This window comes from Ochotona princeps, chromosome 4 (assembly GCF_030435755.1).
Source record: "Ochotona princeps isolate mOchPri1 chromosome 4, mOchPri1.hap1, whole genome shotgun sequence".
Taxonomy (NCBI): Eukaryota; Metazoa; Chordata; class Mammalia; order Lagomorpha; family Ochotonidae; genus Ochotona; species Ochotona princeps.
Genome location: NC_080835.1, coordinates 79,602,432 through 79,613,847, shown reverse-complemented (window position 1 = coordinate 79,613,847; position 11,416 = coordinate 79,602,432). Strand labels below are relative to the sequence as shown.

Below are 11,416 nucleotides of genomic sequence, written 5' to 3'. Positions count from 1 at the left end.
TTTTTTTCATGTCTGTAACAAATTGATTTCTTAGAGAATGCTGATTTTCTCTTTTCACATCAGGGTCTCAGTCAATTTTAACAATCTAGAAAAGACAGTATATAAAATTTTATAAGATATGAGTAAGGTTCAAGATGCCTGTCTTCCTATATACCATTGTTTCCTAAGAATACAGAGACAAGTGATATGTCTAGTCCAATGGCTCTCAACTCAAGGGAACTTTGCTATTTACTCCCATGACATTTAATGATGTCTGTAGAGTCATTTTTGGTTGTTAGAACCGGAAAGCATACTACTTGTGTCTTAAAGGGATCATAGTCCATTTTCTGTTCTTAGTAACACAATATCACAGATTGGACAGATTATCAAAGAAAGAAGTTTTTGTTTTTGGCTCAAGGTTTTGGTGCAAGGTCAAGGAATTCAGTTGATGATGGCCGTCTTCTTGACTCCATTTGCACTTAAGGCAGAACATGATGTGGTGGCAGACAGGGAGTACTCGGGGAAAAATAGCTAATGTAGCTTTGTAGCAGACGAACTCTTGAACTAATACATTAACTCATTAACAATATGAATGGTTTAATCCATTTCTAAGAGCACAGCCTTCATCACTTCTTAATTTTTTCACTTTTTAATATCTCAGAAGAGGGATTAAATTTAAGCATGACTTTCAGGGAGGGAGTGTACCATAGTATCAGGAATGCTGATATTAGTTTCCTTTCACTGTTTGACAAATTACTGCAACTTAGTAGTCTAGAAAATCACTAACATGCTGCGTCAGAGTTCTTACATTGTAGAGATGGTGCTCAGCCAAGTTCTCTGCTTAGAATCTCTCTAGGTGGAAATCAAGGTATCCCCAAGCTGGGTCACTCTCTAGAGAGTCTGGGGAACCTCACTTCCAACACCATTCAGACAATTAGCAGAATGCTGTTCCTTGAAGCTGTAAGACAGAGATCTCTATTTCCTTGCTGACTGAGACTGTTCCCAACTCCTAAAGTAGGTTAATTGACTTGTTTCTGCTTCCCTTCATCTTATGTGTCAAATAACAACATAAAAAGTTCCTATTGTGATTGAAAACTATGATTTCCTTTGCTGCTGCTAGCCATAGAAAATGGCATATTTTAACAGATTGGTCCATCTGAATAATCTCCCTATCTTCTGGTGTACTTTAATTATATATACAAAAATCCCTTCGCAGCAGGGTCTTGACCTTGATTAGCTTTTGGTAGGGTAGCTATTATATTAGAACCTAGGTAATTGTCTTTAGAATTCTGCTCAACACGACAGCCTACAATGCACAAGACAGCCACTTGCAACAAAGAATTATCTGATCCCAAATGTTGGCAGTGCTTAGTATCTGATTTTCTTAATTTATTTTTTATGATGGAATTATTTTTATCTCTACCCAGCTACCTCTCTCACTTCACATCCATCAGGGTTTTGAGTTTACATCCCTCTGTTCTGTGATACAGCATTATGTCATCAGGAATATTAGCAGATGGGAGGGTGATATTTGGCCTAGTGGTGAAGGTGTCGCTTGAGATGCTCACATCTTCTATGGGAGTGGCTGCGTGCAGTTCCTAGATCTGTCATTCTAGTTTCCTGCTAAGGTGAACCTTGGGAGATAGACATCACCTGATGGCTCAGGTTGGTTGCATTCCTGCCACTTGTGTGGGTGATTTGGATTGAGATTCTGGCTCCTAGATTCAGAACAACCAAGCCTTGACCGTTACAGTCATTTGAATAGATGACCAAAAGCAGTAAAATCCCTATAAATATATGTATGTTAGTTTCTCTCTCTTTCTGTTATTTCCTTGTCTCTCAAATAAACAACCAAACAAAAATAAAATTTTTATAAAGAGAAAAGGGATTCCTTTGAGCTTCACTTCATAACAAGATTGTAATCATTCAGAATTGAAAAGCATTCCCTGATTATAGACTTTTCCGTAGTCACTAATATACTCAACATCTCATATAATTTCTGAAACACAGAAAGCATTTGATAAATGAGTTCTTTTTTTTTTTAAGATTTATGTTATTCTCATTTGAAAAGGAGAGTATAGAGAGAAGGAGAAACAGAGAGAGAAAAAGATCTCTCTTGACTGTTTCACTCACCAAATGGCTGAAACCAACAGAGCTAGGCCTGTCAGAAGCCAGAAGCCAGAAGCCATGAACTACTTTCATATCTGCCATGTGGATGCAGTTGAGCTATCCTTTGGTGCTTTCCTAGGTCACAATTGAGGATCTGGATCAGAAATTGAATAGTCAGGACTCAAGCCTGTGTTCACATGGGATGCTAGTGCCACAGGCACTTAGCCTACTATGCCGTATCATTGGCCCCAATGAAGGAAATTTCTAGTTAAGAATAATTAGGGGCTCAGCATGATGGCCAAGTGGCTAAATCCACACCTTGCAAGCACCGGGATCCCATATGGACACTGGTTTGTGTCCCAGCTGCTCCACTGGCCATGTGCAAGTAAAAAAATTTTTCAAGTAAAATGAAGAAGCAATATTTGCACAAATATTCAGATTTAGTTGGTTCTGAAGGATAACTACATGGTACTTTTATGTTGAGATGTAATGAAGCATATATTCAGGAACCAAGGGTTTAACAATGATCTAAAGATATGTAAAGGTGCTTAAGTTTTATTGTATTTCTGTTTTTAAAAAGAAATCATTGACTTTTATCAGAAAGGCAGATACACAGACAGAAGGAGAGGTGGAGAGAAAGATCTCCTATCCACTGATTCACTCCCCCAAAATGGCCCCAATAGCCAGAGATGAATCTCTGGCCTCAAAATCCAGAGATTTAAAGCCAGGAGCCAGAACCTTCCTTCAGGTCTCTCATGCAGGTGCAGGGTTCTAAGGTTTTGACCCATGCTCTACTGCATTGCCAGGCTACAAGCAAGGATATGGAAATGGAGCAGCCACAATACCAACTGCGATCCTGCCACTGGAGGGGGCTGGGAGGGAATAGCTAATTGTGTCATTGTGCTGGGTCCTGTATTGCTTAAAACTAAAGAATCGACCTGGTTGTCATCCCATTATGAAATAGCTGTGGCATCTGTAACGGGTCTAGTCTGTATTTCAAGATGATGTAACACTAGCCAAATATTTTTGAACAATAGCCTTCAAAAATGTTTTGCCTGTGTGCTCTCTAGGTACTTTTGACAAATCATGGACACATTCACATTTTAGTTGACATCTAAAATCTTCAAATCATAAGCTTAATAGTTACAAAGAGCATAATTCTTTTTTTTAAAAAGATTTTATTATTATTGGAAAGCCGGATATATAGAGAGGAGGAGAGACAGAGAGGAAGATCTTCTATCCGATGTTTCACTCCCCAAGTGAGCCACAATGGGCCGGTACGCGCCAATCCGATGCCGGGACCAGGAACCTCTTCCGGGTCTCCCATGCGGGTGCAGGGTCCCAAAGCTTTGTGCCGTCCTTGACTGCTTTCCCAGGCCACAAGCAGGGAGCTGGATGGGAAGTGAAGCTGCCGGGATTAGAACCGGCGCCCATATGGGATCCCAGGGCTTTCAAGGCGAGGACTTTAGCCGCTAGGCCATGCTGCCAGGCCCTCTTCATCAATATTTCTTACAGATGATCTGATGTTTTTTTCTTTGCTGTTACTTTCCTCATCAGTATACAGAATGAGTTAGGTACAATAGTAAGATCGAGAGGTGGTAAAGCATTTTCTGCTTTTGTGAGACAGAAGAAATGTAAAAAGAAATGAAAAGGCATATATTTTAACCTCAGATGAATACATTTTGGGGGAAAGAACACACAGAGTGTGGTTCTAGAGTTTGATAAAAAAAATATAGTGACCATCTGTTGTTAGGGAGAAGCCTTACCATTGTGCCAGATGTGCCAAAGCATGACGACTCACTATTGTCATTCCTTGCAGCCTAAGTAAGCAGCATATTTTGTTTCACTGCTACTCCTGGGGTTTGAGCCACACTACCCAGTGACATCTAAGTCCATATATTTAGCACATTTGTCTTCTGGGTAAGAACAAATTATAAACCTACAACCCATTCTTTTTGAAAGAGAAAGGGTTGACTTGAAAATTTATATCTTTAATCTACCATACTCATTTGCAGTTACATACCATTGTCTTGTACATTCATTTGCTGTAGCTTATAAGTGTTTCAGGGTAACACTTTGTCTTCCCAGGTCATATAGAGTGTTGCAGGCACTTTTAGCACTCCTGGCATAACAAATGATTATCATTTGTAACAGAAGAATAAGAACAGTAACAGCCTCATGACCACCTAGAAGCTTGATGTATAAAAGGAAATCTGTTACATACACAATGTAATCTTAATACAACACACATTGTGAAAACATGCTTTCTGCTGGGAAATCCAAATAACTGCTTCCTCCAAATCTAGGGAACAGACCATTGATAGATAATGCTAATTGTTTAAAGATTTTTTTTAATTTTTTGCTGTGTAAGGTAGGAGTGTGTGTGTGTTTGTGTGCTAGAGACTGCTTAAATAGCCAGATCTCTTTTGGGAGTTTTCAAAATTGGATTTGCCTTGCAAAATGTTGATTAGATTCAACTTTTCAGGAGCAAAGGCAGTGTGCAGAAATGCAGCATAGCTTGGCAGGTGTCACTGATGAAGTATCATTTAGTGGTCACCAAAATAAAAATCTCTAAATGTGGTAGCTGGCTTACATTAGAATCTGATGGCCTCCCTCCAGGCAAGAAGGTTATGCTAGCATTGGGTTCACTTTGCATTGTTAACTGTGTTTCATTATAAGCTGCGTTCTGAAACTATCTTGTGCAGCATGCACTGAGCTATTAGTTTAAACAGAGATGCCTTATGGAGACGGTTATGGAGATAAACCTGAAGATGCTTACAAAGATAAGTGAGAGCAGAATGTTGTGGAGATACTGTTTATTTCTTCATTCATATGTAAGTGAGGGGCAAGTACAAGAAAAACATGGAGTAAGACTGGATAGGAACATATACACAGAGAGAAAGAGATGTCCCAGATCACAGATAACCTTTATCTGTCAGAGACAGGCCCTCTGACTTCAAAAATACAACAAAGAAAAGCAAGTAGGCATCAACCATTTCTGCTCTGTCTCATTTCTGATGCACATCAGGAAAAGTAGCAGAGTAACTAAGTGTTGTCCAGGTATTGTGCTAGACTCAAGCTCCAGAGAGGGAAAACGTAGGAAGGGAAGAAGGAAACACACATTAATAATGCAGCTGAATGCCTCCGAAGACTACGTATTGTCCTAGATCCTATTCCAATCTGACTTCTCCAATAGCAGAATGAAAAGCTTCATTGTGAAGATGCCTACTGTGACCAAACACGCTAGTTGTATTTTTTTTCAAAAGTGTAAGCTGACTAGTCCCTACTAAGATTTATTCAGACTGCCAAAAATTCTGCTAGAATTTCTATTCATTGTATTGAAACTCTATCCAGCAAAAGTGCTGCACTCTTACTTTACCAAGACTTAGGGCTGTCGTGGGGTGCCCTGTGAGAGACACTCAGAATAACTGGGACACTTCATTAGCACTCTTCCAAGTCTTGTCATCTTCCTGCTCACGAGTGTCTTAGTGCATCAGTAGATCTTGGGCCTGGGGATGAGTGTATGAAGGAGACAGTCATGAGGTGAAAGGAATGGAAACAATTTGGGGTTCTGGTGGAGAGGAATGGTGGGAATGGAAATGGTTAATTTGGGTTGTTTGATTCATGTTTGGGTTTGTACTTCGGGTGGAGAAATTTGTCAGCTAGCTATTGCTGGCAGTTGATTTTTGGAAGCAGGGGCAGGCTGTGCAGGCAGGATTTGAGGGGGAAGGAGGGGAGCGGGGAAGGAGATCCTTAGCTACCAGGGAGAAAATCTGGTCTGTGCACCTTGCGGGGAGAGTCCTCCAGGATGTAAAAATGTGTTTCTTGGGTCATCTGGGAAAGGGATGAGCGTGAGGAATCTGACAGCTGGAGAACTAAAGCTAAAGCGTCAACCCCTTCCTAGGCAAGAGCTTGTGGGGAGATGGGTTGCTGGTAGGATTGGGGGATGGGGATTGCTCCTGTTAACCCCAGGGCAGAAGAGCGGAGAACTGGAAGTCTGTGTGGTGGTGGAGGTTACCTCAGTCAGGACAAAGTGTTGGGATATGAGGGTGGGTGGGAGCCTCAGGGGTGGCTTGGAGCCCTGGCGGTGGCTGCCTGACGTCACCGGCCTCTCTGGCAATAGGCTGGGAGCTGAGCTCTCTGTAGCAGCGGAGAAGGCGGCAGCAGCAGCGGCGGCAGCACGGCTAGGTCTCCCACCCCTTCACTCTTGGCTTTCTGCAGCCACCACTGCAGCCGCGCAGCGGGGGCTTCCTCCCTACAGCCAGCCGCTGGCTCCAGGTAAGAGACCAGAGGAAGTAAAGGCTTCTGATGGTCCCCGGGCCACCAGGTGGTTGGGCGGCAGTGGAGAGAACAGTGCCACTCCCCCGCCCCCAACCCCGCGGCCTGCGCGAGGCACTCCTGTCCCTAGCTTTCGGCCCCCACCCCTGCCCCGGCCTCTGCCCCGGCCCCTGGCCCCAGCCTGGGCTTGTGCGCGGTGTGGCACCTCCGCAGTGCAACAGTTTGCAGCCACCTCTTGGGAGCTGCATCGAGGCTGTGCTGCACGCTGCGGGTCCACTGATTGTGGTCCACAGGAGGAGCCTTGGAGCCAGTGGGCTGGGTGTGTGAAGGCTGGAAAGAAGGTCTGTTCCTCAAACTTTACAGGCGGGAACCCTCCTTTCAGTTGCATCTCCCTTAGAGAAAAGCAGGCTATTGACAAACCAGCAAGCGGGAGGATCGGGAGGAAAGGGGGCGTTTGCGCGGATGTGCTTCATCGAGCAAGGTGCTTCATTCAGCTCTTTTTATTTGAGTGGAGGGAGTAGGAGGGGACCAGAGAAGAAGGCAGGAGAAAGCATGGGGTGCAATCTTGCGCGTGAGCCACGGCCGCGCACCGAGGTATAGTGGGAGGGATGTGGTGCCAGGAGCATCCCCTGGGAATGGGACCTAAGTGATCTGATGTCGTCTGGGAGAGAGAAGGGAAGGTCGATCTGACTGGGTGCCCGGGAGAGTAGCATCCAGGTAGAGAGTCAGTGCTCTGGGAAGTGCGGACCGGGAGCTTACACAGCTGCCTTGTGTACAGCAATTGCAAAGTTGAGAAGGGCGCAGCAAGCTGCCTTATCTGCTGAGTAATCTGCATCTCCGAGGTTCCAGCTCAGATCCCTTCCCCGCAGGAGACTGATCCAGCACTAAAGGCTCTGGTGCGCTTTCAAGGGCTGGCGGGCTGGTGGGCGGAAAACGGGGGTCCTCTGGCTGCAGAGAAAGCGGCCAGCGCCCCTTTGGGGACATGCGCTCCGCCGGCCGCAAAGCAGCAGCGGCAGCGGCAGATCCTTCCCTTCCTCTGCACTGCCCAGGGCAGAGGTTGGGAACATAACCTAAACCTGTTCTCTTCACAGCCTGGTGCCTCTGTGAAGGAAAAGGGCGCGCGGATTGGCGTTCCAGCCAGAACCAGAGAGGCTCTCTGCGACAACACCCGCTCCCTGGCCGACTTGCTTGGCAACAGCTGCTCCCCTGGTCCTTGGCTCACGCGCACGCCCCCTCCCGTGTCCGGGAGTAATTTCTGGTGGCGGGGGCTTCATCCTCTTCTTGGCTGGTGGGAAACGTGTGTCCAAGAGAGGAAGCCTAGTGGGCCCAGCCCCTGCCAGCCCAGTGCCGATGAGTGCCCGGGCGCCAAAGGAGCTGAGGCTGGCGTTGCCGCCTTGTCTCCTCAACCGGACCTTTGCTTCCCCCAACGCCAGTGGCACTGGCAACGCTGGAGGGCGTGGCCCGGGCGCAGGTGGTGGCGGGGGCACCTGCATCACGCAGGTGGGACAGCAGCTCTTCCAGTCCTTTTCCTCCACACTGGTGCTGATTGTCCTGGTCACCCTCATCTTCTGCCTCATCGTGCTGTCCCTCTCCACTTTCCACATCCACAAGCGCAGGATGAAGAAGCGGAAGATGCAGAGGGCTCAGGAGGAATACGAGCGGGATCACTGCAGTGGTAGCCGCAGCAGCAGGGGGCTACCCAGGCCAGGTGGGCAGGCCCCAACCCATGTGAAAGAAACCCGGCTGGAGAGGCAGCCCCAGGACTCTACCTTCTCTGCCCCCTCCAACACCGCTTCCTCCTCCTCCTCTTCATCCCCTGGCCTCCCGTGCAATGGCCCCAGTACTTCAGCACCTCCACCGCCAGCCCCCAGTCCTCAAGGAGCACACGCAACCTCCTCCTGTTTGGACCCAGCTGGCGAGGGCCTTTTGCAAACGGTTGTACTGTCCTGATTGCCTAGCCCCTCCCCCTCGTACCTAGCATCTTTGGCATCCTTTGCTTTTTGTTCCTCTTCCTTCCTTTTCCATTGTCCTCTGTCTCCTCCTTCTTCCTTCTCTCGTTCCCTTCCCTCCCTTTACTGTTTCTCCTCCGCCGAGGCACTGTGCGGTATTTGTAAATATTGGGCGAGGAAAGTCTCGGAAAAAAAGAAATAATGCTGATAATAGTACTTTATTAATATTTATAGTAATTATTATGATACTAATAACACAATCCAAGCGCATGACAAATCACATAATTTTTCATTGTCAGTGAAGAATGCATTTCCCCTCTCTGTCCCATGCCCCTCTCAATAAAGGAGGAGAAACCGCACAAACTACCAAATATATAAAAGGCATTGACCTCCAAAGCGACGGGAGGTGGGAAGGGGGCCCAGTAATGTTGTACATAGCTGTCAAGGGTTAGTTACCTTCCTGCCCCCTCTGCCCCTCCCCAGCTTTCACTTTTCCTTTGGCTTCTCTTCCCTCCCCTCTTTCACCTTCAGCCAGGCTCAGGCAGTAGTCTATTATAAAGAAAACGTCTGCAGTAAGCACCAGGACTCCGAGAGGCCACAGAGAAAGTCCCAGAAAAACGCTAATGACAGATACCCCCTCTCCATGTTAACTTTCCTCCCAGCTTTCTTGGTTAATCACGACATTTCCAGGACTGATCCTCTTACTTTACATTGAGAAATCTCTCTCGCTGGCCGAGTATAAGTACAATAGAATCTTTAACTGAGTTTTAAAAAGCTAAGGCTTTCGCTCCCTGCTCCGCCCCCACTCATACATCTTTGATATGTGGTGTTTTCAGGATTGACAAAGGATACGGGAGCTGTCCATACAGGTCTGGTGCTGAAATTGCCTCACCATAATGGTTACTTCCTCTGATTGTGCAGATGGAAGAGGGGCTGTTTAGGAAAGTGACTGGACTCCAATTGCTCTTGGTTGATTTCTTCTTTTTTCTACAATCAGGCTAGTGTGTACTATTGGTTTTCTTATTAAACACTGCATAAGTTACCTTTTTTTGTGAAAACAAAATGTGATAAGGTGATGTGCAGTAATGAAAGTATATCTAACCAACCAGAATGTTACTGTTTTACTTTAAGAACAAGTACACCTTTGTTATATATTTATTATATTGGTACCGAATACAGAAGAAAACTATTACTCCATACTGTGTCCTTCAGACTGTATATTCTTGCTCTTAATTTTCAGCTGTTGTTATGACATGATTACCATTGGATGAAGAATTCAGTGGTGCAGACCTGGCTTCTGCTGTTTCCAGAAGTGTTCTTTTGTACCTTACTCTGTAGTAGACTGTTAAACACATATGTTTTCTTTCTTTTGCAAATAACTGAAATAACCACAATGACAGAAAACAAGCAAATAATGGATGTGCAGCAATGCCGTCTTTTAAAACATGGTAAATATTTAAATAGTGCCTGTATTTCTCCCTGCATGCAATTACCACCTGGAGGCAGTGGTGTGTGCACTACTTACGTATTTGAGGGTGAGACTGGTGGGATGTTGGGCAATTTGGATGACAGGACATGCAAATTTTAAAAGAAGCTAAATTCAGTAGCTACTTTTGGAATAAAGATGCTTGAAGCTTGTTAATTTAAAGATTTGTTCCTGTATTTGAGATGCAGCAAAGGAAGGGCTCTCTTTCTTTCTGAGTTTGGCTTAGCTAACTTAACACTTACAGCACGTAAGGAGAAAAAAGGAAAGTGAAAGAATAAAATAGATATCTTGAGCTCTGTTTGCAAATGCCAGATAAGGACATCTATGTTGGAAATGGTGTCTTCCTATGAAAATCTACTACTGTGTTTCCTTTGAATGTATGACAGAGGGAAGGGGTCAGAAGCATAGCACAGTCTTAATTACATGCAGTGGCATCATTTTATGGGAACCCGTTTTTTTTTTTTTTTTTGACAGATATACAAATGTTTGAAAAATATGTGGATATCACCTACAAAAAGTGCAACAGAAAGAGTCCTTACTACCCTACAGGGTTTGAGACAACCGTGTCCCTCAAGTGTATCTTTCTCTCAAGAACATTTTTTGTGTTCTGTCTTGGGTCCAGGCATATATGGTCTTTTCCAGAAAGAGTGTTAACTCTGATGGTTCTTGGTTATCTGTTAAGTTGTCGAAGTTCAGTCAATGCTTTTCATAAAAAAAAAAAAAACTTTTAAATAATTTAATTTTAGTCACCCATTAAAATATTCACCCAAGTCCTTTCCTGAAGCACATTTAAACATTTAAACACCCCCTATTGCAATATTAGGAAGACCAGGTATAATCTTTGAGTACAACATATAAACAATGACCAGACCCTGTCCGGTGCCTTAGTCACTTCCTAGTATAGGCAACACAGTGCATTAACTCTGCGACGCCTCTAGGGAATTCTTTAGTGCATCAGAGCTTTACATTGTACATCAGAATGACTAAAGCACTGTGAAAAAGAAAGTCCATTAGTTTTTGTAGCTTACCCAGATCCAGCTGTAGTTCTTTAATACCTTATTACCAAAATGACTTTTGGACTTGAATTTGAATAGATTAGGTACCAAGAAGGTAGCTTCCTTATTTCCAGTAAGCTCCACTAAGTACACAAATATTACTTTCCTCCCCCTTTTTGGTGCACTTTTACAGTGAATAATTTCCCATTTTATTAAAGCAATAAGCTATTTATTCTGTTATGAACAGTTCTGGATGATGATTCCATTTCCTTGGTGCTGAAGCTATTCATATGTTCTTGCCTTATGAGTCAATGCATTCAAGGCCTGCAATAATAATCCCCTTACAAATAGCAGCCTGTTCATTCTGGCGTGTGTGTGTGTGTGTGTGTGTGTGTGTGTGTGTGTGTGTGTTGGGTGGGTAATGTCATTTATCATTTTCCTGCCAAAGGAATAAAAAATAAGAACAAAAGAAATAAACACATTATGCATATTGTAAAAAAGAGAGGACAGGGAAGAGAAAGGGCAAGAGAAAGAGAGAGAGGAAGGAAGAGAGAGAAATCTTGATGCCTCTAAATGTAGGTACACATCTGTAATATGCTTTAATTTTACACCTTTAAATC

General features: G+C 44.3%; 1 protein-coding gene across 2 annotated transcripts; it reads left to right on the top strand.

The window, feature by feature from the left end:
* The first annotated feature begins 862 nt into the window (after nt 1–862).
* Nucleotides 863–9,296, top strand: C4H11orf87 (chromosome 4 C11orf87 homolog). Of its 2 annotated transcripts, XM_058662524.1 has the most exons (3): nt 863–993; nt 6,212–6,366; nt 7,458–9,296. In XM_058662524.1, the coding sequence occupies exon 3, from the start codon at nt 7,717–7,719 to the stop codon at nt 8,314–8,316; it is 600 nt and encodes a 199-aa protein (XP_058518507.1). In that variant the 5' UTR covers nt 863–993; nt 6,212–6,366; nt 7,458–7,716; the 3' UTR covers nt 8,317–9,296. The 2 variants fall into 2 exon arrangements, with proteins under 2 accessions (XP_058518507.1, XP_058518508.1); XM_058662525.1 differs by lacking the exon at nt 6,212–6,366 and having other exon boundaries at nt 873–993.
* Nucleotides 9,297–11,416: the final 2,120 nt, after the last annotated feature.

Bases quoted from the DNA above. Each gene is read 5' to 3' on its own strand.
- C4H11orf87 (XM_058662524.1), top strand. From the start codon at position 7,717: ATGAGTGCCCGGGCGCCAAAGGAGCTGAGGCTGGCGTTGCCGCCTTGT.